Source organism: Tamandua tetradactyla, chromosome 9 (assembly GCF_023851605.1).
Source record: "Tamandua tetradactyla isolate mTamTet1 chromosome 9, mTamTet1.pri, whole genome shotgun sequence".
Lineage (NCBI taxonomy): Eukaryota > Metazoa > Chordata > Mammalia > Pilosa > Myrmecophagidae > Tamandua > Tamandua tetradactyla.
Window position 1 is genome coordinate 34,233,562 of NC_135335.1, and position 26,353 is coordinate 34,259,914.

Genomic DNA, 26,353 nt, shown 5'->3' on the forward strand with positions numbered 1-26,353 from the left:
CTGACCAAAATGGGGGAAAGAAGTGTAATAAAATAAGGAAGGCATCAGTGGCCAAGAGAGATCAAATGGAGTCAAGAGGCTGTTCTGGAGGCTGCTCTTGGCAAGCTTCAGCTGGATAGTGCTAATTGCCATGGTTTGCTAAACCCCAACCAACATCACTCCTGTTGACTCTTAAGAACACCTAGGGTTCGAACTGAGACTTTATAAAGGTTTCATGCACTAGGTTTGCCTTCCTGGAGCATACAATTCCCAGAGGGTTCCTAGCTCAGATAAATCCTGAGACCCAGAGGGACCAGCCTCTCCAAGGTCATCAATTAATTTCATCCCCTATCCTTTAGTGTGGACACCCCTTCTCAACATGAAAAGGTCAGAACGGGCATTGCCCAAAGATCCTTATAGATTGGGAAAAGATTTGAAGGAGAAGGAGGAGTTATAACAGACAAAATGGGATGTAACAAACAAGTATGGCTGCCGAATCCCTGTATTAATATTCTTTCTAGCCTCCAATGTTTTGGAGCAGCTAGAAGGAAAAATTTGAGATGGTGGAATGGCAGCCCAAGACAAACTCTGGGATTTGTTCTGTAACCACTTGTTGAAGTGCACTTTGAAAATCATTGGTTTTTTCTTTCTTTGCTTTGTATATATGCTATACTTTACAATTAAAATTTTTTTTTAAGAATGGGGGCAATTGTAACCAAGAAATCAGAATTTAAGTGATGATTTTGAGTACTGAATCGTTATATAGATATTCCTTTTTGCTTTCTGGTATATTAGAGTAGACAGAGGGAAATGCCTGAAGTCTCTAAGTTGTACCCAGCTGCCCTGATGCCTGATAATGATTGTTTAGCCCTTATCTTCTGCCCCTGTGATTGTAAAAGCCTTGTGACGAACCATTTTTTTCCCAGTTATGCAGCTTTTCAACTTTAGAGTCTTGTAATCACTAAAGACAGCCCCTAATGTTCATTAATGAGGGGTCTTGGGTCAACCCAGAACTAACCCACCCCAGGTCCAAAGGAATCTTGATAGACCGAGACCGGATGTGACCAAAGTGGGCCCGCCTGACATGCGCAGGAGCTTAGATTTTAACCTACAAGTCACCCCTACCTCCTTCTGCCATCTTCTTTCCTACATTGTGTGACTAAACAGACCAAGCCTGCACAGGTTCATTAATTAGTTCCCCTCCAACGATGTCATCTGGGGCCACTGCACTCTTTATCCTAAACCCTGACCATCTTTTTCTCTAATAAAACTATCGGAATCGCTGCAGTTCGGGGAGACAGATTTTGGGCCACTAGGCCATCTGCTCTCCTACTACGTGCCAAGTAATAAACTTTATCTCGCCTTGAAACCTTGGTGTTTCAGGACTTGGTTATGGAGCGCATGGGGCAAAAGGATCCATGACCTTTGTTCAGGAACTCAATGACCCAGAACTCATAAGAGAGAGCCGAAGTGCCCCGAAGGGAATGCCAGGGGAGGGGGCACCAGGGGCCAGCAGAGAAAAGCAGGGAAGGTATCCCAGGAAGGCAGTGGAGGGCATGTGCCCCAGGGGACCATGTCTGGCTGGGCCAGAGCTGGTGTCAGGGAACCTACTAGGTCAAGCTGGGGCCAGGTAGCAAGGGGACCTCCTCAAAGAAAACAGGGAGGAGAGATGAACCATCCCCCCTGGAATCTTGGTCCTTAAATCCCTGTTCCACCCTCCAGGCTGGGCTGTAGGAAAGTTTTAATGAATCTTCTCAGGTGGCAGATGCAACCTGACCGGGTGGGGGTGGGGGGTGGGTAGGGGGTGGCTCTCTTCGGGCTGTGGGGTATTTAATAAATACCTTTTAATAAATAAGGTTTGAGAAGTGGAAGGATTTCCGTGCTTCTGGTGCAGGGAGGAAAAGAGAGAAGGAGCCGGAGAGGACTGAGCTGGGCTCAGAGAGGGGTGGCCTTTTGGGGAGGTCACAAAGGGAGGACGGGCGGGGCAATTTCCATGCCCAGAGCTTCCCCGTCCTGCGTAGTCAGGGCGGGGGATGTGGAAAACGGTCTCCAAGGAGCTACGCATTCAAATAAGGACAAGAATAATGGCACATTCCCCATCTTCATTTAAAAATAGTCACATTAGCTGACACCGGCTTGGCACTTTCTAGGTGCGGGTGCCCGGCGGCGGCACTCTCTGCTGTTAACCTTGAATCCTCCCAACAACCCTTCGAGAGACATTCTATGCTTTTTTTTTTTTTTTAAATCTCCATTTTACAGATGAGAATACCGAGGCCCAGAGGGCTTGCTTCACATCGCCCGTGGAAAGCCAGGATTCCCCGAGCGCTTTACCTGGCTTCACACCGCAGTCTTCAGTTCACCCTCAATGCGCGGGGCGGCGGGGAGGGAGGGTTCTCTGCACCCATTTATTTTTTCCCCGAGGTTCAGAGAACAAGGACGACGGGTCCAAGAGGAGGCAGCGGAGTGCGAGCCCGGTGGGGTTGGGACCTCGCAATCCCAGGAGTGCCGGGTCCCACCCCGTGAGCCCAGGTGGATGCCTAAGTGGGGAGGTTTGGGGCTGGCGTTAGGAAAGAGAGGCAGAGGCAGGGTCGGGGGGCTGGGGTGGGGCTCTCTCTGACTCTTTACTGGAAGGGGGGGGGACCGAAGATGGGCTAGGTATCTCTCGATTTGGGTGGGGGGTGGGGGAGGGAAGGTTTTCTTGCAAAACCCAGCGCACCAATCCGGGAAGCAGTGGTCCGAGTATCCGCCGTGAGGGGTGAGGGGATGTGTGCGCGCGCGCTCGGCGTGCCCGGGCTTCTTTGTGTGTCCGAGCCAGTGCGCGCGTGCGTGCACGTGTGTGTGTGTATGCGGGAGTATTGTGTGTGTGCGTGTGTGTGTGTATGTGAGTCCGCGCTTGGGGCGGGGCTGGGCACTCCGGCCCCGCCCCGGCCCCGCCCCGGCCCCGCCCCGGCCCCCACCCCCACTCGCCGCCCCGCCCCCGGCCCTGCCGAGCTGGTATTTTTCCACCCAGCAGGATGGGTGATGCTGAGAGCCGCCTGCTCAGACAACAGATACGCGAGGTCAGGAAGAAGCCGCTTATAAATTACCGCTTCCTCCGCGCCGCCGCCAGTTCCGAGCTCCGGCTTCTGCTCGCGGCCGGGATCGGTTGCCAGCGCCCTGCCCCGAGCGCGGTGAGCCCGGAGGCCGAGCGGAGCGGACCCGGAGCGCGGAGCTGCAGCGCGCGGGCAGCCGCCGGCGAGTGGAACCGAGCGCGGCTGAGCGCAGCGCGGGGAACAGCAGCGGCCGCCCCAGGTAACCGAGAGAGGGGCATGGCGCGCCCCCGGCTGCCTGGAGCCCCTTCCCTGTCTCCGCGCCCCCAGCGTCCTTGCGTTCCAGCAGGCCGGGTCTCCTCCCTGTCGGGTGCCCCCCGTACTGGCTCCCCTTTCACCGCCGAGGGAGAGAGGGCTGTTATTGTTTCCCGGGCGAAAGGGCTCAGGCGTCTAGTGCGGGCGGCAGGTGTGTGGGTGTGGGGGTGTGCGCCCGCGTCCCTGTGTATGCCTGTGTGTCGCTGAGTGTGGCAGTTTCTCCATATCCCCAACCGTGTGCACGCGTGGGTTCCAGTGTACGTGTGCTGTCTGTGCCCTGGACTGTGTCTCTGTGTCCAGGTGTGTCGGTGTGTCCCGCGTGAGTCGCGATACCTGATTGGAGCTGTCTCTCTGTCTTCAAATGTGCGTTGGTGTGTGTGAACCTGTGTCCCTGAGTATTCCTGTGTCTCCAGATCCCTGGCTGTGTGCATGTGTGTGTCCCTGAATGTGTCTGTCTGTGTCTTTGGGTGCCTGGCCGTGGGCCCTTGTGTGCCCTCGGCTGTACCCAAGGGAGTGTCCCTGGTACCAAGGAGGCTGAAGGGACAGAGCGGGTTCTCCAGTGCAGGAAAGGCACCGAATGGGAAGAAATGACAGGGCAGCATCTTTCCAATGGATGTGTGTGGCATGCAGGTGGCAGTGCCAGTTTCCAGCAGTCCCGTGTGGTAGGACCGAGGCTCGGAGGGACCCAGGCTTGGAACGTGCCCCTCGGGGATGGGGACAGATGGGCAGCAGGCAGAACCAACAGGACACATCCTCCTACAGACTTTTCCTCTTCCTTCTGTGGGTTCCCCTTTTGGACAGGAGGTTCTCATTCGCCTTTCCACTAGGGAAGCCATTGCCAGTGAATCCCAGGGACCTCCTCCTACAGCCTGGGCTGAAGTGGGGCGGGGGTTGGGGGGGCGATGGTGGACACACATCCCCAAATCCAGACTTCAGCCTGGATTAGAGTGGGGGGAGGGGGCGCGCGTGTGTGGCCTTCCTGAGCATGCGGAGGGAGGTGTGTGCTGGGCAGGGCCATCAGCCTGACTATTTTGGTCACCACCGGGCTGTGCCAGGTCCCGGCCTCCCCCAAGACCAGCCCCAAAGGCTTGGGAGGCAGACTGGGCCCCTATTTCCTGGCTTGGGGAAATAAATCAGCTCGGGAATTGCCCAGACGCCCGAAAGAGGGTCTGCGGGCTGCGGTTTAGCGGTGCATGTCTCAGTTTGGACTTCGGTAAATTGGCCCATGCTTTGGCACCACTGACTCTCAAATAAATGTCAAGGAAGAGATCCTTTCAAAATTTCTTAAAAAAAAAATTTTTTTTTTTTTATTGTTGGCTGAAAGGGAGGGGATCTCGTCCAGAGCCTCGCAGCCAGAAGGAGTTTATTTTTATGAGAGAGCGCGAGCGGGTGAGTGCTTAGCAACCAACCGCCTGCCTCCTTCCACTATGGAGTCAGTCACCCAGGGGGTGGGGGTGGGCACGAGGAGGTGGGGGTGGAGGTGGGGGAAGGAATTTCATCAGGATGGTGTTGGCGGGGAGAGAGGGAGAAATTGAGAGCACTGCCTGAGAACCTGCTATAGGGCAGGATTGGCAGAGTGGCTTGGAAAGGTTTAGACCTGGCTCAGCCTCCAACTAACCTTGGGCAACCACTTTGGGGCCTCACTTTCCCTCTCTGCAAAATGGGCAGTGCAGACTCTGGTTGTGGAGTGATCCAGGGACTGCGGGCAGGAGCTTGTCCCCAGGGAACCTAGTTCAGCTATTGTCCCTCTGCCTTCGGAGCGACCTTGGGAGCGTCCTCTTGGCTTCCCTGAGCCTTGGCTTTCATCTCTGGCCTGCGAGGGTGCCACCACCCACCTCACTGCGTCCTTGGGGGATTGAGGGAGATGAGGCCGCATAAGCCGGTGGTAAGCTGCAAAGCCGGGCTGGGCCGCAGGGCTGCTGATTAGAAGGCGTCACGAGGTCCTGGGTCACTGTGGTATGTGGTGAGGGCCGAGGTGCACTGGGGAGACTTTGTCATTTGGGGCTACCTTTGTGCTGATCTGTGGGGCCACAGCAGTCAGCCCCCCTTGTCCCATGTCCCACGTCTTACACTGCCGTGATTGGGTCACATCTGCTTTGTAGAGTCTGGACGTCCTGGTGGATCGTGCCCATTTTATAGATGGGCAAACCGAGGGCCACCGATTGGACGGTGGCAGGATTGGGCTTCGGACGGCTTTCTCTTGAACAGCTGAGTTTTGGGTCCACAGGACTTTGGTCTGTGGACATCCTTGGGAGTTGGGATTGGACCAGGGTCTGGCAAAAACAAGGGACAAAGGTTCCCTGGTCCTCAGGGCTGGAGAGTGAGCACGTGGGGCTGGCTAGCTCGTCCTGTCCCTCGCTGTCTGTTCTTGCTTCTGTGTCTTCTCCGGGAGCTCTGCATCTCGCCTGGCTCAGCCCCTCCTGCCTCCTACCCTAAACTCTGGCAGGCTTCAGCCCACCCCCTGCCAGCAGGGCAGTTTGGGCTCTGGAGACCCCAACGTATCCACCTTTCCACCTGTCAAAGGGTTTGGGTGCTGTACTTCTCTGAAAGTCTTTCCAAAGGTCCTGGAATGATACGTTGCTTGCAAGTTGTTGAACACATTCCTCTACATAGGAGGAGTTGAGAAATAAATTACAAGGACTGTCCGGAATGCAGCTCAGCCACCGCAGGAGGGGCTGGGAATTAGAGCTGGCCTGGAGCCCTGGGGTCACCCCAGTGGACACAGGCTGATCCCCCTGCTCCTGCAAAAGCTCCGGAGCGAAAGTCAGATTCTTTGGGGCTGCGTGTCACTCCTCCGCATTTGCCAACTAGTCTAGGCTGAAGCTTGTTTGGATTTATGGGATCTGGGGAGAGTGTGCAGAATGGTCTTCGAAGGGGGATGAGAGCTCTTTTTTTTTTTTTTTTTTTTTTAATGTGTCCTGTGTGGTTGGTTAATGAACCTTCTCTAAGGTCAGTTCTAGGCAGGCACTGGATTCAGGGTAGAATATTGACTTTCGAGGAGCTCACAGCCCGGAGAGAGATAGGCCAGTGGGGCGATTGTCCCAGGGTGCTATGAAAAAACTCAGGGAGTAACTGGATGGTAACTGATGGTGGAGATTGTAGCAAGAGACCCTCCTCAGAGAGGTGATGTCAGAGTTGACATTTTCTGTGGGTGGAGAAACGGGCTGGACTGGTGTTCCAGGCAGAGGACATCGCAGGTGCAAAGGCAGAGAGGCATGAAATAGCCAAATGGGTTTCTAGAACAGGTCCCCCAGGGTCCCACTTGGGCTGGAATTTGCAGAAACTGGATGACCCAGGACCTTGAATGCTGGGTAAACGGACTTGTCCTTTATCTGGGATCTGAAATAGTATCAGACTGGGTTTGGGGGACAATAGTGGGGAAGCCTGGCACACCTGGAGGCCAGGGAGTTCCTGATGGTGAGTGAGGAACTAAGCTGGGAGTCCAGGAGACAGAGAGTGGCTGGGCCACCGCTGGGCAGAGAACAAAGCATTTTCCGTGCCAGTGAGTCTTGCCCTGTAAACACGGGGTGACAGCCCTGACATGCTGTTCAACAGGTACGATACACAGGCCATTAATTCTCTGGCTTTGACCTCCCTAAGTGCATGCAGCCCCAGCTTCTTTAGGGTGAGGGCTGCAGGGTTTCCCTTCCCTCTTCTCCTGGTTGGAGGCTACCTTTAGAAACCTGAGCCAAGGCCGAAGCTAAGGTTAGGGGTTCCAGAAGTTGAGGAGTCTGGGGTTGGGGGGGAGTCAGACACGGCTGCATGCATCTAAAAGCTCCATGGGGTTTGGCCAACCAACTGTCTCTTACAAAAACCCACATGCAACTACCCACCCCCCCAGAACAATGAAAGAGGCAGGTGAGGAGGGGGATACTGGCAGAGTTGGGGGGCTCTATTAGATGATAAACCATGGTGGCTCATCACCGTGGTCAGGCACCAGAATTACTTGAGAGAGGGGAGGTGCTTTTAAAAAATTCAGATTCTCAGGCCCAGCCTGGACTGGGGGGAACCTGGGAATCTGTATCTTCTCAAGTTTCCCATGTGCTTTTTAAAAAAGTAGCTTATTTTTAAGTGAAAATCTAATTTACATGTGGCGAAATGTGAAGATACTGTTACAGTTCAATATGTTTTGACAAGTTTATGTACCTGTAAATTGTAAATATTTCCACATCTGCCTCCCAGAGGTGACCACTTACTGGACGGTTTTGCCATGCCTGGAACTTCATGTAAATGGGATTGCATGATGCACGCTTCTGTGTCTGGCTTCTTTCCCTCTGCGCAATGTGTTTGCAAGCTTTTCTTGTTGTGGAGAATATTGATAGTTCCTTTTTTTTTTCTGTTTGTTTGGAATTTTTGCACGGGCCGGCACCAGGAATTGAACCTGGGTCTCCAGCATGGCAGACGAGAACTCTGCCATTGAGCCACCGTGGTGTGCCCTCGATAGTTCCTTTTTAATGACTGAGTAGTATTCTTTTGTATGAATATACCCCATTTGTTTATCCATTTTCCTGTTGGTGGTCATTGGTGTGATTTCCAGCTTGGGGGCTGCAATGAATAAAGCTTTTATGAACATTCTTGAACAATTTTTTTTTTAATCCTCTAACAGTGGAGCTTCTGGGTCAGAAGGTAGGTGTATAGTTAATTTTATAAGAAACTGCCAAACAAATCTTGCAAAAATAATATGCCTCAGCAAAATAAAACTGATATTTTTTCCTCTGACCTGCCAGACCCCTTCTCTTAGCCTTTCAGATGAAAAGAAAGTATAAATAATCTAGTGTTCAGTCTGTCCATCTGACTATCTACCTGTCACCTAGCTATATCTATCTTTCTATCATCATCATCATCATCATCATCATTATAAAGACCTCTAAGGCTATACATTTTCCTCTGCTTACAGCTTTAACTGCATCCCTCAGGTTTCTATACAGAAGAATATTCCTTTCTTTTATGACCCTCTAGATCAGTTGTCATTTCCTCTCTGTTTTGATTTCCTCTTTGACCCGGTGGGTTTGGGTTTGTTCCGCAAGCTAGCTGTAGTTCTGTTTTTGTTTTTGACAGACTGACATTTCACTATTCTTGGTTATGCCACTTGCTCCGTTTCAACAACAGCAGACCATTGCGAATCTGCCACATGTAGGAACGTATAGCTCTCCCAGGGCCATTCTGAACCTCTACATTTAGGAGCCACTGAGCTGCTCTGGTTTGTCTTAATCACCCAGGAGTGCTGCCAGCTCGGGGAAGGAAATTCTCCTTCCCAGTGACTTTGAACTTGCACCAAAGGGTGGGCAAAGGAAGAGCTCAGACCCATTCGGGGCTCAGAGAAGAGAAGGAGCTTATGTTTAGTGAGCGTCCGCTACATTTTCTCTCCCTTTCTGCCTTTAACCCCTGCACCTGCCTTGTGAGTGCGGGCTGTTACCTCCATTTTATAAGTGAGCTTGTCAAAGCTCGGAGAAGCAACCTACCCCTGCTCACACAGTTAGAAAAGAGAATTTGAAGTGGAGTCCACCTGCCACTGAGGCTCACCTCTGCTCTTACAAACATTTCTTGATCACCTACTTGTGTGTCAGGGCCAGGAGGGCAGGGATACATAAATAAAGTGGCCCCTACATGGAAGTAGCTCTCAGTTTTTGCAGGGGGGAGGGGGGCGGCAAGCAATAGGAGAGGAGATCTTTATCTGGAGGAGGTTAAGCAATAATTCCAGGCGGTTTATGCCAAGGGCAAGCAAGCCTCCAGGCCCAGAGCTGCAGTGGAAGGTCAGAGGGAGGGTCACCCTGTGGCAGTGGAGTTTGGTAACTTTTGAGACCTTGGGATCTCCACTGGATTGGGACTGAGACCCCAAGAGAAACAGGGAACATTTTAGATCTGTAAAAGCCAAAGGCCCATTGTTCACAAATTGTTCCCCACCACCACCACCACCCAGTTCCACCCCGGGACGGATTCAGGGATTACATAAAGCTCCTCTTTCCCACAACAGTGTTTTTGCCTCCCCCTCAAATTTCTGACAGCCCCCCTTATTGCTCTCAGACCCTGATTTTATCACAGTTAATGGGGAAAATGGGGAGAGGGCGAAGCTGTAGCGAGTGGAGGAGATCCCTTAGTGTTTGGCTGTTCCCAAGATATCCCAGAATCCTGGCTGGGGATTTCTGGAAAGTAGGAGCTCCTGCTCCGAGACACATGCACGTGCGGCCTGGGACATGGTGAGCAGCTCTGGTCACTGTTTGTAGACTAGAATCGAGGAGAACCGGCTTTTGGTCCTGAGGACAAGGGCTGCCCGCCTGCCAGCACCCTCCTCCCTTAAATGGGTGTCTGAGCTGGCCTGCATTGGAAAGCCGGAGAGCTGAGTTCTCATCCTGATCTGCTCACCTTGGGCCCTCCCTGGTGCCCTCTGAGCCCCGGTTGCCTCATTAAGCGGTGGGGTCTGACCACTTAATGTGTCAGATCCCCTGTGCTAGGACATTTTGAGTGTCCTGCCCTTTTCCAAGGCTTTTAGCAGAATAAAAGTGCTAAATGATTCAAGTGGTTTCATAATCCCTCTTCCAGCCAAAAGCCCTTAATGCCAGGAGGCCAGCAGACTTGGTGGGGGTCAGCGATGCGGTCAAGGATCCAGAAGAAGGCTGTCCCGAGGGCTCTGCTTTCTTGGCTCCACAGCCTGTCTGCACCTGGAGAGAAGGGCTACTCGGCTCTGATTGGGACTCTGACATCATGACTTCAAGGACATTCATTCCATCCCCTGATAGAACTTGGTATCTCCTTTCCAGCTTGGACATCACCTCGGCTCAAGGCAGCAGCTTCCTGACCAGTCCCTGTACTTCCTGGGCACCTCTCTGTACAATCGAGGGGCCAGCTCTGAGCAGCCCACTGACCTGCTCAAAAGCCTTCTTGGCTCCCTAGTGCTTTCTAAAATCAAGTCCCAGCTCCTTAGCCTGGTTTTTGAGGCCCCTCGTGATCTGGCTTCTGGCCAATGTTTACCTCCTTCTGCCACAGATTCTTTCCTCTCCCCTTGGGGTATGTCTGGTGGCTCTTCCTAGGCTCAGCAGCAGGGCCTCCCGTGTCCATACAATTACCTCAGGGCTGCAAACTCCTTCCTCCCATCTCTCCTTATCCCTGCCCTTCAAAGGAGCTACCTGCTCTTTGAAGCTTCCCTTGAGCTCCTTGTCAATGCCTGTAAACCCTAAAAAAAAAAAACAAAAAAAAACAGATTACCTGAATTAAAGTAGGCTCATTCTCTACCTGCTCTGACCCCTGTAGCCCTTTCTCTGGCCTGAGCTCAGAGCTTTATGGTCTTACATTGTACCCATCCACCTTGACTTATGACACCTATAGGGGAAGGACTGATGTTCGAGCATCCAGCACAGAGCCTGGTATGCAGTAAGTGCTCAGCATAGAAATGAAGAGCATCTGACTCCCTCTACCCCAAAATGAGAGCCTATACTTTTTATGGTTGAGTGACTCAAGGCTTAAAATTATGTCCACCTATCCACTATCCATCCCACCATCCCTCCTTGAAAATTATATCTACCCATGTACCATCCATCCCTCCCTCCACCTGTCTATCCATCCCTCTCTCCCTCTATCCATCCATCCATTCGTCTACCCACCCATCCATCATCCTTCATCCATGCATCCATCCATCCATTCATCTATTCATCCATCCATCCATCCATCCATCCATCCATCCATCCATCCATCCACCCATCCATCCATCCATCCATCCATCCATCCATCCATCCATCCATCTTCCATCATCCATCCATCTATCCACCCATCCACTCCTCTGTCTATCCATCCATCCATCCATCCTTCCATCCATCCATCCATCCTTCCATCCATCCATCTATCCACCCATCCATCCATCTATCCACCCATCCATCCATTATCCTTCTTTCCATCTAGTATTTAGTTGTTCCAGGTCTTGACCTAGGCCCTGCAAAACTGATGGTGTGGCAGGAGTGATGGATGTTAAACAAAATATTTCATACAAATGATGAATGAATTATAAGAGGAGCCCTTTTAAAATCACAGACCCAGTACCAGGCACCAGGACACCAGGGATAGGTTGCCCTTGGCCTCTGGCGTGTTGTGTGACCTAGGTGAGCCCCCCCTTTCCTGGTCCTCAATTTCCTGTCCAGGAAAGGTGGCCTGGCCCTGCTTTGTTTTGGGGGTAAAACCTTCTCTGTGTCATGGGAATGTACACTGTCCCTGTCACCACGTGGGGTGCTGCCCTGTGGATTCCCTTTAAGGAGGCAGTTATCTTCTTGTTTGTTTTTCAAAATGTCTTGGCCCTTGGTCTGAAAGGAAGCATCCAGATTTGGGGACTGGAGTTTCCATGGATGTTCTGAGCAGAGCTATAGCAACGAACTTTTAGAAAGAAACATTTCCTCCAGAAACAATGTCAAGGTTTCTTCCACCAGTGGTAGAAGAACATAAATTAGAACAGACCTTAAAAAAAGAAAAGACAAGAAAAGCCCAAATGAGCAGAGTTTATTTCCTTGCCTTCCTCTTCTTACCAGTGGAAGGCGGGCTTGTTTTAAAGTACCATATCCCAAACCTGAAACAATTTATCAGTCCCTGCAAAGTGGCCTCCAAGAGGTGGCTTTGGCCCATAGGTGTATTTTGTCTTGTCCATGAGAGTTCTATAAATTTGAGCTAATATTTTTTAAATGTGGGTTTTTTGGGGGTTTTGTTTCTTTTGATATGTGCATCTGGTTGTCTGGTTTCTCTGGACACAGTGGGAAGAAATAGCAACCCTGGGCCCTCCTTCCCACCTGGCAGCTTGTCACTGGTGTTGGGGATTGGCCACCACCTCAGATGAGGCCTGGGCTTTCCAGGGTGGTCCCCACCTGCACGCTGCTTCCTCAGTGATGCCGTGGCCTGGCCCTACAATTATTGCTATGTGCACCCTATAGCAGGAAGAGCAGTGGCCAAGGAAAGAACATGGCACTAGGAGTCAGAAGACCTGAGCTCCATCCCAGCCTCTGTCACTGTCACACCACGGGACAAGGGTCAGATGCCCATACTGACCTCCAATTACTCTGTTCCATGAAGTGGGTGTCATAAAAATAACACTGCCCTGCTTCAGCCCCACCAGCCTCCTCACTGTTCTTCAAACACACCAGGGGCACCCCTGCCTCAGGACCTTTGCACTGGCTATGCCTTCTGCCTCCACCGTCCTGCCCCCAGAGCCTCTCGTGGCTCACCCACTTCCTTGCAGGCCTTTGCTCAGATGTCACTTTCCCAGTGAGGCCTTCTCTGTTCAGTGTATTTGTTGACTCCCTGACTCTCCCAACTTTGACCCTCTTGAGGGCAGGAGTCTTGCCCAGAATCAGGAAAGGTGCTTGGCATCCCTCAGCATCCCAAATGGGTGGCTGGAGAGAGGGAGGGAGGAAAGGAGGGAAGATGGCTGCTCAATTGTGCAGTGCACAGCAGGGCCTGGCACAGCTAAGCATTCAATCTGTGTCTGCTGTGTCCATTCTTATCTGGCTTTGGTCTGGGGTCAGTGGACACTGGGGCACCCCCGCCAGTGTCCTGAAGACCAGGCCTTGCTAACTGTAGCATCCCGCAGACATGGAGCCCCAGTTATTGCTCCAGATCATTTGACAGTTAAATGCAACATAGAAGAAAGTGATTCATGAGCTTGAACTTTGCTTTAAATCATCAGCCGCTTGAATGGGAGACGAGTTCTACTTCTCTATTGACACTTGGGTGTGCTGGATTTATGGATTTGTTTTTGGTGCCAACCTCTCCCATTTTCCAGGCTGAGTGTCCAAGACTGGGGCAGGTGAAATCCACATGGCCCCCATACCGTGAGGCGTGACACAGGGGTTGCTCACGGCAGCCCCTGCCCCGGGCTGGATGACAGCTCTAGTCAGATGCCACCTTCTCGGGCAGGGCTGTTCCGGTGTCTGCTTCGAACCTCCAAGGGGTTTGCTCCAAAACCAAGCCCCAAGCCCCTCATGTCAGGGGCAGCCCAAACACCCCAAATCCGAGACCTGAAATGTTATTTTCAATATATATAAATCTATACATAGATATATAGATTTTTTTTTTTTTTGCGTGAGCAGGCACCAGGAATCAAACATGGGTCTCTGGCATGGCAGGTGAGAACTCTGCCTGCTGAGCCACTGTGGCCCGCCTTGTTTGCAATATATTTTGTTTCCTTGGCTGACGGTGGCCGAGCCCCGGAGTCGAGCCTGGGGACGGGTACATACCTGACCTGGCGGTACTGCTGCCCTCCTGAGCTGCAGAGGGGCCGGCCATTAGTTTGGAGGCTGAGAGACACCGGGGAATTTTGCGTTCCCTCCCTCGACATTTCATTACCCCTGACCTCTGCTTGTCCTAACTCCAGCTTGGGCTGCAGAGGCTGGGAACAGCCAGCTCCAGGACTTGTTTGGTTACATCTTGTCTCGGTCTCGGGACGATTTAACAACAACAATAACAATAACAAAATTATTACTGCCAGCTGTACTCAGACTTGAACATGTGTAGAGTCATCTGGGAATCTTGTTAAAATGCTCCTTCCAGTGCAGCAGCCTTTAGGTTCGGTGTTTCTAACCAACTCCCAGACAATGCTGATGCTTCTGGTCCAAAGACTATGCTTTATAAAGGAGATAAAATAACTGTGCTTTCTAAGCCAGGCCCTGTGCTTGTTAAGCATCATCTTGAATCCTCCCACTTTGCAGATAGAAAAAAAAAAAAGCCCAGGCCCCAGAGAGGGCAAGAAACTTACCCGAGATCACACAGCTGGGCAGCTGTCGAGCCAGGCCCTCTCGGCCAGGGCTACCTTGGAAAGGATGCTGGTGGGGAAGCCGTTTCCACTGAACATTGTCCGTGTTCCAAAAGCCACAGGAGGCGTTTCAAGGCAGCCAAGTCGGATGTAAATCAAGGAGAGCCCTGGCAGCCAGGCAGTGCTGACAGCGGGGCAGCCACGGGGCAGTGGCAGGACAAGACCCGCGGCGGGATTTGGTGCTGGTGCATTGCCTGTGATTGGGGAGCCGTCGGGAGATGTTCACGACTCCTGGAAGACCAGTGAGGGGCCTGCTGGAGGCCAAGGCGGCACCAAGGCGCTCCTACAGCCTCCCCCACTGTTTAGACAAATTCCAGGGTAGAGGGCTGTTTGGGAGGGTGAGATGGGGTGGGCGTAATTGTTTATAAGTGGCTTCATCCTTGAAACCACGTGGGTGTTTTCTTTAACGGGGGGCCTGCTTGGACGACAGAGGGCCCGTGGTCTCCCATCTGGCTGGAGATTTATTTTTGCACCAGGCACCGACCTTCAGGGACTGGGAAGAGTGGAATAGAGATTTTTCAGTCTTGCTCCTGGAAATGAGGTCCCTGGGCCACCTAGGTCTCACCAGGGAACTGGTTAGAAAAGCAGAATCTCGGGCCCTGACCCAGCCCTGCTGACGCAGCCTCGATGGGGAGGGGGTCAGGCAATCTGTGTTTTAACAAATCTTCCAGGCAAATTGGATGCAGCCTGGACTTGGAGAAGGGCTGATTTCAACATCTAGGTTGTATGGGGTTGGGGGCAGAGTTCAGCCCTAACTTTTGCAAAGGACATGTGATAGCTGGAGTGCTCGCACTGCAGGGGACCTCAGATGTCCTTTCACCCGCTTGCCTCCCCTATTTTTCCTATGGGCTGAGCATCAGAGATAGAGGGATTATGCATAAAAGTAGGCAGAGTATAGATCCATGGTTGCAAATGGCAGTAATCAGTTCAAACTAAAGCAAGCGAAAGAGTATTTTTATTGACTCCTGTAACTGAAAAGCCAAGGGTTATTCTTCAGGCATGGCTCAGTCCAGGTGCTTTGGGGTCAGCCGCCCAGAACCCACAGGAGTGGGTGTGGGTTTGGGTCTCCAGATAGACGAGACACGGGCTCATCCCCATGACTCCAGGTTATCTATCCTTCTCTCTGAGCTGGGCTGGCATCATGCCTCTGGTAAATCTCACCCCAGGCAGAATTACCTTCTCCTTCTTCTGCCACTCCAGAGCAATTCCAGTGCTTGAAATTGTGCTTTAAATATATTAACTCCATCTTTCCCTTTCCCCTTTCCTTCCACCCTTTGGTATAGTACAGAATAGCCAAGTACCTGTTGCCATGTCCCTGCCACACATACACACACGGCAGATCTTGCAAATCTGCCCCAGACTGCACACAGCCCCACTCCACCCAAACGATAAAGCCTCGATGGTACCTTGTCATGTTTTCGTTCACCAGGCGTAGTGCCAGGCTTAGCATGGCTTGTTCACTGCTGCATTCCCAGGGCTGACAACAGTGCCTGGCACATAATATTTGCTCAGTAAATTGTTGAATGTGGGGGCCATAGCACAGTAATGAGGATACGCCATTTGGGGGAGCTGTGTGGATTTCGGGGACCCATGTTAACTGACTGGTGATTGTGGGTGTTTTTGAGTCCCGGGGGAGGGCTCCAAGGGCAAGCCTGCAGGTGTGAGAGGTTGATGAAGTGAGGGTTGGAGAAGTGAACAAAGAAGGAACCAGCGCTGGGGGCGCCTCTTTGCGATCCCACCTCTCTTTGCTAATCCCAGCTGAACTGTTCATTGAAATGTAGGGAACCTTTTCCTGGTTTTCCACTTTTTTTCTGTTCTGGGAAACTCGGAAAACCTACCAGCTTCAAGACAAGTAGCTTCCCTAGTGGAATGGGAGGCAGAGGTAACTTCCCCCATTTGCATTTCTTCCCAAACCGAGTTCCAAAGAACAAGAGGTGTTCTATTTAAAAAGAGACAGAGGGAGAAATCTGGGGCCATCACATTTGGGGACTGCTTAGCCCAGCAAAGTTAAATAGGCTTCTTTGGCACAGGAGTTCTCAGATCATACACATGTGCTCTAACTATTGTTCAGCCCTCATCATCCAGGAATCTGGGGTTCTGAGAGGCCCAGGTTGGGTGGCAGGCGGCCCAAGGCCTGGGTGCAGGGGCAAACTGTCTGTGAGTGCATGCCAGTGTGTGTCTCCGTGCAAGTGTGAATGTGCGTATGGGAATGTCTGTGTCTGACCCGGAGGCTGCGTGTGTCTCTGAGTACACTTGTGCATGCATGTGTGTGTCTGTGTAGGAGGGTGTGTGTGTACATGTGAGTCCAGCGTATGTCATGTTTTGTGGCCGCATGTGGGAAGAGGACGTGAAGTCTCTTGCAGGGTCAGACTCTGACAGAATCTTCTTTTCTTTCCTTCTTTGCAATAGGTCCAGAAACACAGCCTTTTCTGAGACTCCAAAACGTAAGTGACACTTTGACCTCTCTGGTGGCGTCTGTGTCTGACCACAGGTGGCTGGGGGTAGGGGGTGGGCCTCAGAAACTCGGGGTCTCTTCCCGGCTCCAGGAGGAGAGGGTAGACACCCCCCGCCCCAAGGTCTGAGGACCTTGTCCATGCAACACCTCTGGGTGGCGTGTCCCCAGGTCCGGGTTGGCTACCTGGGCCCGCGCCCCAGCCTACCTGTGCCAGGGAGTCAGCCCTGCCAGATGGACTGAGCACTGGTTTAGGAGTCCTTGCCTGGGTCCCTGTCCTTGCTTTGCCACAGAATGGCCTTGGGCAAGTTCTTTGCTCTATTCTCAGCCTGTTTCTGTGTTTGCAAACAGCAGATAAGGAGGCCTTTTTTTCTACCTTGCTTTGCCCAGTGTGGTGATGGGGTCTCCTCCAGGTGGATTCTGAAGGATTAGGTATCAGGTGCACGATGAAGGGAGAACTTGGCTTCTGGCACAGCAGAGTGTCCTAGGAACCAGGGCTTTTACCACCCTTGTACCTTTATTAAACATTTTATTAAAAAAAAAGAAAAAGAAAACCTTCAAAAAAGTTGCAAAAATATGACAAAAGAATTTCTGTATACTCTTCACTTAAGGTAACCCTATTGCTAACATTTGCCTTACCTCTCTCCCTGTTCAGTATATGCTATCAAAATAGTCACATTACCATTAGCCACTTTTTGCTGAATCACGGGGCGTAACTTGTAGACAACATGCCCCTTTACCTCTAATCCTTCAGCGTGTATTTTGTAAGAACAAGGCCATTCTTTTATATAACCACAGCCCAGTTATCAACCCCAGGACATTTAACATTGACACAATTCTGTTACCTAATCTGCAGAGCTAATGGCATTTTGCTGATTATCTCAATATCTATAGCAAGTCTTTTTTTTTTTTTTTAACTTTTTGAATTGTATAATATATATACAAAACAAAGAAAGAAAAAAGCAATAAATTTCAAAGCACATTGCAACAATTAGTTGTAGAACAGATTTCAGAATTTGGTAGGGGTTACAACGCCACAATTTTAGATTTTTACTTCTAGCTGCTCTAAGATACTGGAGACCAAAAGAAATTTCAATTTAATGATTCAGCACTCATACTCATTTGTTAAACCCTACCTTCTCCGTGTAACTCCACCATCACCTTTGATATTTCTCCCACTCTTTAGGGGTATTTGGGCTGTGCCCATTCTGACTTTTTCATGTGGGAAGGGGCTGTCGATAATGTGAAATAGGGGGATGGAACTAGTTGATGTTCTGGAGAGGCTGGCCAGAACCAGATATCTGGTCCAGAGACCTATCTGGAGGTTGTAGGTTTCTGGAAAGTTACCCTAGTGCATGGAACCTTTGTAGAATCTTATAAAATGTCCTAGGTGTTCCTTAGGATTGGCTGGAATGGTTTTGGTTGGGGTTTGGCAAGTTATGATAGGTAGCAATGTCTAACTGAAGCTTGTGTCAGAGTGACCTCCAGAGTAGCCTCTATTTGACTCTATTTGAGCTTTTGCAGCCACTGATACCTTATTTGTTCTATTTCTTTTACCCCTTTTGGTCAGGATGGCATTGTTGAACACAGGGTGTCTACAGCAGGTTTTTAAAAATTATTATTATTATTTCCGTGAAGGGTCCAACAGTGTTTTTCAAATGGGGGTTCATGGGGCGGGAAACTGCAAGTGCTTTGTTCACCCCAATTTGGAACGTGGCTTATAACCATACAGGCTTTCAAAGTCTCCTCATCACGGCTCTCAGGAGTCCTTTCTGGAAGAGTAAACCAAAGAGGGCTGCTTGGAGGAGGCATTAGCCCGGCCTGAGAGCAAACCTGCCTTCTATGACCAGATGCAGGGCGTGCGCCTGAAACTGAAACCAAACTTTCACAAAACAAAACCCACATTTGCTCTCTCCAGTGTTCTCTTCGGTTCCATGAAAATTATAGTTGTCGTCCTCTAATTGATTTCTCTGGAATTTGAAAACCCTGGCTTCCTGGGCAGAAATATTTATGGAACTTGCCCCAGCCAAGTTCCTCCCTGTCCTGGGAGTCCCAGGTTGATTTGGGAGTGGGGATGGGGTCACCTGTGAAACCAAGACTAAGAGAAAAGCTGTTCCGTGGCCCCAGTGACCTGGCCTGCTGCCCCCAGAGGCTCGACCCCTCCATCCCATCCTGGCCATCCAAGTCCCCCCCAGGCTGGGTGCCCTGTCAGGACACCAGCGCTGGGGAAGCATCAGCACCCCCCCTCCCAAACTCAGACAGCTCTGAACGCTTCCCTGACCAGCTGTCTAGTGAGCGTGGAGGTGATCCATCCACCTCAGCCTCTGCAATCCTTTTCCCAGCCATAATGAATGTCAGTAATACTAAATCATTAACATTTATTGAACTCTCAACTGCATGTGCAATCTGGGACTAAGAAGCTTTATGTAGAACCCGTTTTCTCCCACAACAGCCTTACAATGAGATAGGTACTCTTGCTCCTTTTCGTGCAGGAGAAATGAACTTATTGAGCACCTGCTGTTTATCAGGCACTGATAAAAACTTTATGCACCCATGCAGTCCTCACGATAGCCCTGACGTGGACACTGATGTATCCTCCATTGTACAGTTAGGGAAACTGAGGCTCAGAGAGGTCAATCAACTTTCCCCCCAAGGTCTCCTAGTTAGGAAGGATTTGAACCCCAGGTAACTGACCCCGGTGCTCCCACTGTGCAGCATTGCCCTCCCCTTTTCCTGCCCCACACTCGAGCTGGGTGCAGTCTCCCATTCCAGCCCCTTCTCGAGACCTTGCTGCTGGTTAATAAGTAGCTGAGGGCAGCCGGGAGAAGAGCCGACTGCTGCTGCAAAGCCAGAATGTGAGTTCTGCTTCCAGATAAAGAGAGTCTTGTGCAAGGGGCCCCAGCCCCCACCCGGGGCAGATGGCTTTATAGGCAATAAACAGGTAGAGCCTGGCCACTGTTCCTCTTTTTCGAGGCCTGCTGATCCATCTGCACTTGCCTGGGGGAACTCGTTTTACAGGAGCGCTGCCTGATGACTGAGAGGCCAGTTTGCTCTCAGGCCGGGCTGGTGCCTCCTCCAAACAGCCCTCTTTGGTTTATTCTTCCAGAAAGGACTCCCTGACATGGCAGGCAGCGGGGTTTGGAGGGGGCATCTTAAGAGGAACAGTGTAGAAAGACAGAAGCTATTACCTCACCAGAGTCTAAGGTCAGTGGGTGTGCATCATCCTCATTGGAGCCTCTGACCTCCAGGTTTCCATCCAAGTAAGGGTCGATGATAATGGCCCATGAGCCTCTCACAGGGTCAGGCGTGGCTGAGAGGAGATTACGGACAGGTGGCCGTTTGTCGCTCGTTCAGTAGTACCTGAGTTAGTATTTATGAGCCAGCTCCCTCCACCCGCAAATGATCCCTGACAGGGGATAACCCATGGAGTGGAAAATCTATGGAGCTTGGGAGTCAGATGGTCCCAGGTTCACTCCAGGCCAGCTGCGTGACCTCAAGGGGAGTCACTCAACGTCTCTGAGCCTCAGCTTCCCTACCTGTAAAATGGTACAGCAGCAGCACCCAAGAAGGAAAACAAGCTTGGGACCAGGGGCGACTGCACTGTTTTGTGGTCACAGTGTGTGTGTGTGTGCGTTTAACTTTTTATTTTGAAATAATTTCAAACCTGCAGGATAGTTGCAAAAATAATACAAAACCCATGCAGAGAACCCCAACAGACCTCCTCCCCAGATACTCAGATTTACCCACGTTAAGTTCTTACCACATTTATTGTATCATTCTGTCTATCCACAATGGAACTTTGAAGTCCCCAATGGGCTTACAGTATCAGAGCCAAGCACCCCAGGTAAAATTTCTCATGCTGTCATCCAGGCGGGGTTCCTTAGAGCTTCCCGACAGCTGACAGCCTCGGGTCCGAAGTGCCTTGGGACTGGGTCCAGTCCTTCAGGGAGAGAGGACAGCTTTAGCAGTCGGAACCTCTCCGTGTTGCCTCTCCCCTAGGAGTAGGGAGTGTGTGCTAGCAACAAACAGACCTGCCATTTCCAGTGTCCTCCCGAAATGCCACCTGCTGGCTTCAGCCTCATGAAGCAAGAACCGCCACCTCCGGGCTCACTTCCAGGAAAGGCTGAGACATTTATAAAACATTTATTATTTGTTTACCTGGATTATTAAAGTAATGCATTTCAAAAAATATTTTTAATGAGAAATCTTCACGCACATGCAGTGCACACGTGGTGTACAATCAGATGTTCACAATATCATCAATAATTATGCATTCATCACCAGAATCAATTTTTGGAACATTTGCATTGCTGCAGAAAAAGGAAAAAGAAAAAATTCATGCATACCATACACCTTACCAGGTAATACATAGATAAATTTTTTAACACGGAAAATTCGGGAAGCACAGAAATGCTGAAAGGAGAAAATAGAATTCACCTTTTTTTCACCACTTAGTAGTTAATTCTGGTGTGTTCTAACACGGCATTCATAAAGGTCTCTGTAAATGTAAATTATTTGAATTTTCCTTTTCCAAAGTGAGCTCGCTCCTTGCATATGTTAATGTGGGAGTCTGCTTTCCCCCAACTTTTTCTGGGTCCTCAGTTTTCTAAGTCAGAGGCGGGTGAGCTTTTCGTCAGGGCCAGGTGGTATATATGTAAATGAATGGATGTGGCTGTGTACCAATAAAACTTTATTTATAAGAACAGGCTCCTAGATTTGGCCTGGGAGTGGGGGACTGCAGTTTGCTGACCCCGTCCCTGTTCTAAGGCGTGATTTTGAATGGCTGCCTAAAAGTGAAGCATTCCAGTTTCGTAGTTTATTCCTGGTTTCTCTTTCTTGTAAACCACTCTGCAGCGAACATCTTTGAGTAAGAGTCACACACATTGGAGTTGATCAAGAAATTGGAATTGTGAGGATAAAAGGAGTGAACATGTTTAAGATTCTGGACTCATGTGGACAAATCATTGATTCTCCAGAAATTGCCCTAATTTACACTCCTACCCGTCATTCATTGACAGCCTTCACAGCAAGTTGGGGGCGTCTCCCTGGGGATCTCCTGTCTTCAGGGCTTCAGGAAGCAGAAAATTCAAAACAACCTCCCAGAGAAGCAGTTCCCAGTTCTCCAGTTTCTTGCACTTGGGGACAAAACATAAACACCCAGGGAGCAAGAAATGGCCATGAATACTGGGCCAGACTGGAAGCCTGAAGAATGGTCTTGTATTCTGCTGCTTCCTAGCTGCATGACCTGGGGCCAGTTGCTTCTCCTGACTGGGCCTCAGTTGCCCCATCTGTAAAATGGGGACGTAGCTGCTCTCTGAGTTACTTGGTGCAAATATTTCTTGTTAATATCTCTTACAAATAATGGTCATCATAAAAGTACTTCGAGGGATGATTTAAGTCACATTGAATAGTACAGGCATTTGGTGAAAGTGGTCACTCTCAAAGAAGCAAAACGAGAGAGCGGGCAAAGGAAAGCCGCTGCTTGGAAGGTCACTGCCGTGGCTGTTCTTAGGCCACACGCCTCTGAACTTCTCTGGACCATCCGATCCCTACACAGCCCAGCCTGGAGACCTCAGGGCAGAGGAACAGGCATGGTTCTGGGGACGAGAGTGTCCCACCCTTCTCAAAGGTCATGGAGTTCAGACCTTTCATTTTCCCTTTGACCTTTCCAGTCTGGGACCACTGGAGAAATTCACCCCTTTTCAGCCCCCTTCCAGCCCTGCTGAGTGGGAAAGGCCCAGCTGAGGATATCTGTTATCAGGGGAAGTTTGGGGAAAACCTGTAAGCATCTGAAAACCAAGAGTGAAAGTCTGATCATTCAGTCATGAAGAAGTTATGAACTTTGGTGATAGTGCAGACCCTGGCTGAGTCCTGGAGACCCGGAGATGAGCAAAAAGCATTCTATCCAGCCCGAGAAGTCCCAAGCCTACAGGGAGACAGATCAGGCAGGTGCCTCATCAGTGGAGTGCCCAATTCAGGTGCCCAAATTTCAGAAAACCTTCCCAGAGGTTTGAATGACAAAGAGAAGTATGCCCACTGGGCACAAGGCAGGTAAGGGGAGACAGCATGTGCAAAGGCCCTGCAGGCAGAGAGTGGAAGTGGGGAGGGGGCCTTGGGCTGCCCTAAGGAGAATGGCTTCACTTGTGTTCTGTTCTCGAAACACTGGGGAAGGAGCAGGGCGGCTGGACAAATTGGCAGTCTAGCTTGGGGACCGTGAATGCTGTGCCCAGTGGTGGGTGTTGATTCGCATGGGGAAATATCCTGGAACCAGAGGCTCTCATTTAACGATCCCAAGTGCCCCTCGCAGGTGGTTACCATCTTCTGGTTGTTTTGACAACTGGTGTCTGCTGAAGAAAACAGTCCAGCCAGCCCCTCACCCAAACACAGCACAGCCCTGAGTCCCAGGGGAAAGCCACTCTAATGCGATTTCTAACCTAGTTTTGCTGATTCACATGGTTCGGGGAGTGTGTGAAACGCTTGGCGAGGGCTCCGTTTTCAGACTGCTTCTTTGAATACCGGATGCAGAAACTGTTTACCTGGTGTTTTCCCTCCGTGATGGATCTTGACGCCTGGACGTTTATGTTTTCTGCTGCTCTTAGCGCCTCGCTTGAAGGGAAAAAGGGCATTTGTTGAACAACTGCCTGAAATGAAAGGTGGTTGCTATGTGTCAGGCAGGGAAATACTGTTTCTCTGGACAGCAAATCCAGTCGTGTGTTTTAGGGCACTTCCTCGTGTAATGTGAGATGGCCCATTTTACAGATGAGGCCACTGAGGCCCCAGAGGAAAGTGACGTTTCCTGAGGTTCCCCTTGCAGCTGGCATGTGACAGTTAGGTCCCGACTGGAATCTCGTATGGTGATGCAGCATCAGGAGAGGTGGAGCGAGGCAAAACATATGTGGGGAAACGAATCTTGCATGGGGGGTCCCGATGGAGAATTTGGGGAGCAGAGCTAGGAGAGGCAAAAAGGGGCCCTTCTCACTGATGACAGTGTCCGGGGAGGAATTATGTAGAACGTGGCCATCAGGGGGTCAGCAAGAACCGATTGACCAAATACATAGATGAGTTCATTAAAAATTAGAATGGATTTCTCCGCGATTTATAGCAGTGGCCTAAATTTCAGGTATCCTTGCCCCCAAGGAGTGAGAAAGACTCAGATCACCCAGGACATTGGGTGTGTGGGGTGCTTAATTAAGCTGATTAAGACCTGCAGGGAGATGGGAGATGGGGTAGGGAGTGAGGGGCAGGGGACAGTGTTCCAGGGAAGGGGGACCAGGGAGGGAGGTAGGGCAGTCAGGAAGGCATCCAGCTGGATTCTGTCCCCTTCCCCTCTTTAGTTCATTGGGATTAGCCACATCCCTGGACAATAACCACCTGAGGGCTTGGGCCCAGTTGAATTTCCAGTTGGCCAAAAACTTTTCCCAGGTAGGCAGCACCAGGATTTAGTGAGTGCAACAGATATACAGGACTCAAGCCATTTTTGATCCTGTAAAGGGCTTAGTGCAGCCCTCCCTCCCACATGGTTGGTGCCCAGTGAACCTTCAGCTGCTGTTATCATTGATCGTTTTATTGTCGCTTGGCCGAGGCCTGCTGTCCCCTCAGGCCAGAAGATGCCTGTGTTCTTGGCAGACTCAAGAGATTTGGTTGGATTCTGCTCCTCTCTGGTTAATTCTCAGAGTGCCATCCCCCACCCTCACCTCATGCCAGCCTCAGTTTCCTCCCATGTCAGGTGAGGGGGTGGGACTTCACGTTGGCACGGGGCATGGCAGGAAATGAGGGACCCCAGAGGCCAGTGGAGCTAAGAACCTAGGACTCCGGAGTCCATCCATTCCTCCCTGGCTGTGCAAACTTGTTCAAGTTGCTTAACCTCTCTGAGCCTCAGTTGCTCATCTCTGAAGTGGGGTGAGATCCCTCGTGTCATCGGGAGGTTGGTAAGGATGGGTATAAGGACCAGCAATGAGTGCAGAGCTGATGGTGGTGTTGAGCCACTGGCTTGGGAAATATTGTGTACATTTAAAGCATTCTGAGTGGCTTGTTGGTCTTATGGGAATCTCTGCAATTGCTATAAAGCCTCATTATCTTTGGACCAATTAGGAGGAGCATGAGCCGTCATCATCAATGAAAAGCAATTTAAGGAATTAGGAAATGTATTTTGCATGATTAAGAAAAATTAGCTAGTATTATAGAAAACGCTTACTACTTTGCCAGGCAGTTTGTTAGCTGCTATCACCATCATCATCATCTCCAGGGTCTAACAGGAGAACAAAGGGTTGCTATGGCAGTGATAGACTGGGCCCCCCCTCGTCCCCACCCTGCCTGCAATCTGTGATCCCCAGAGGAAGAAACAAGGATTACCGCTGAGGAAGGAGATGGGCAAGGCAGGGGGGATTCCAGAAAGGCTTCCTGGAGGAAGTGGCATTTGAGGCTGGAAAACTGTAGGGATGTGAATTTCAGGGCCCGGAAATAGCCTGTAAAATGCTGTGAAAAGTCCAGGGCCTTCCAGGCAACGATGTGTAGAGATGACACAACGAGTTCTGTAACAAAGGACCTATCCCCCCGCCTGGCTCTAGTTCTGCTAAGGGACATTCCCGATTGGTGGCGTCTTCCTGGAGAAGCCCCCACCCGCCCCGGGTCTGTACTGGAAGCGGGCATTGTGACCTCATGGTTGGATGATATTCTGAGGCTTAGAGTGGAGGGACTGGGCCTCTCGTGCCCTTTCTCTGGCCTCTTCTGCACCCCATTTCCCAGTGTCTTAGGGTGAGTCATGATCCGCCTGTCCGCTAGTGTTCCTGTCTGCTCAGAGAGGCCTCTGTTCCTTTACAGAATTCCTCAGCAGTGCCCTCTGTGACTCTAGCCCTGTGAGGTCACCAGCAGCTGCAGTTACCAGGGAAACGAAGGGCAGGGAGAACGTGGGGAGCCCTTCGGTGCTGCCTAATTCTCGGGGACCTGAGTGGGCTCAGTGGCCCAGCTGGAGGCCTGCTGGAGTAAGGCCATCCTGGAGGCGTCCAGCTTGGCACAGGGCATGGCTCCCCGTGCTGAGTGCTGCCCGCCCCCCTCACCACCCCCGAGCCCGGGGGCTCCTGTTTTCCCACCTCCTTGGCACACGTCCTGGCCTGATGGAGCCTCTCAGGCCCTGAGTGGACAGAAGGTAGGCGTCCGGGTGAAGAACTGTTGACCGGGCATTCCCTTGGGGTCGAGGACCCCCCTGAGATTCAGGGCTCTGGGTTTCCTAGGCCCGGGAAGGAGCTCCCCAAATAAGGAAGGAGTTGAGGTGATCCTAGGAAAATGGCAGGCGGGCAGGTAACGGAGCTGGATGTGCAGCACATCAGAGACCGAGAAGGACAGACTGCTTCTCCACCTGGGCCTCAGTTTCCCCACCTGTAAAACAGGAACCGTAGGCCAGGTTACGGGATTGAAAGCCATGAGCAGGCAGTACAATTTCAAAAAGAAGTTTGGGGCTGTGGAGTGGAGTGGCCTGACTTTTCATTTTGCCACTCGAGGCTATTTTAAAAAGAAAGTGATCCCTCGCTCTCTCCATTCTGTTGTCCAAGTAGGAAAGCCATCATGTTGGAAGGCAGGGACAGTTAGACTTGAGGGAGGCGCGCTGGTGGCCTCGTGCCCAGACCCCTTTGATTTCTCATTTGACACCAAGCCAGTGAGCTCTTCCTCCCCGACTGGCACGAATCAGCACTGGGCAGCCTCAGAATAGAAGCTCTTTGAGTAAGGAGCAACCACAGTCATTGCTGCTGTCTCCAGCCCTCCTAGGTGCAAGCAGTTCCCCGATATTTGCTCTGACGT

General features: G+C 51.0%; 1 protein-coding gene and 1 long non-coding RNA gene across 7 annotated transcripts in view; one reads left to right on the forward strand and one right to left on the reverse strand.

Annotated features, from left to right (window-relative positions):
• The first annotated feature begins 3,018 nt into the window (after window positions 1-3,018).
• The window catches only part of SLC6A6 (solute carrier family 6 member 6), an 80,079-nt gene continuing 56,744 nt past the window's right edge, over window positions 3,019-26,353 (forward strand). The window contains exons 1-2 of one of the 6 annotated variants that reach the window (XM_077116431.1): window positions 3,019-3,270; window positions 16,516-16,550. Coding sequence is in view for 2 of the 6 variants with exons in the window: in XM_077116426.1 (XP_076972541.1) it covers window positions 25,065-25,312 (248 nt within the window). In the remaining 4 variants the exon portion in view is untranslated. Of the gene's footprint in view, window positions 3,271-4,283; window positions 4,713-16,515; window positions 16,551-25,040; window positions 25,704-26,353 lie in introns of those variants that run through there. The other 5 variants (XM_077116430.1, XM_077116429.1, XM_077116426.1 and 2 more) reach the window with 5 other exon arrangements.
• On the reverse strand, window positions 20,320-25,359 carry LOC143646956 (uncharacterized). Its single transcript, XR_013157763.1, has 4 exons — window positions 25,214-25,359; window positions 24,911-25,023; window positions 20,590-20,681; window positions 20,320-20,498 (listed from the first exon to the last, which is right to left on the reverse strand). It is a non-coding gene; the product is annotated as an uncharacterized LOC143646956 (long non-coding RNA).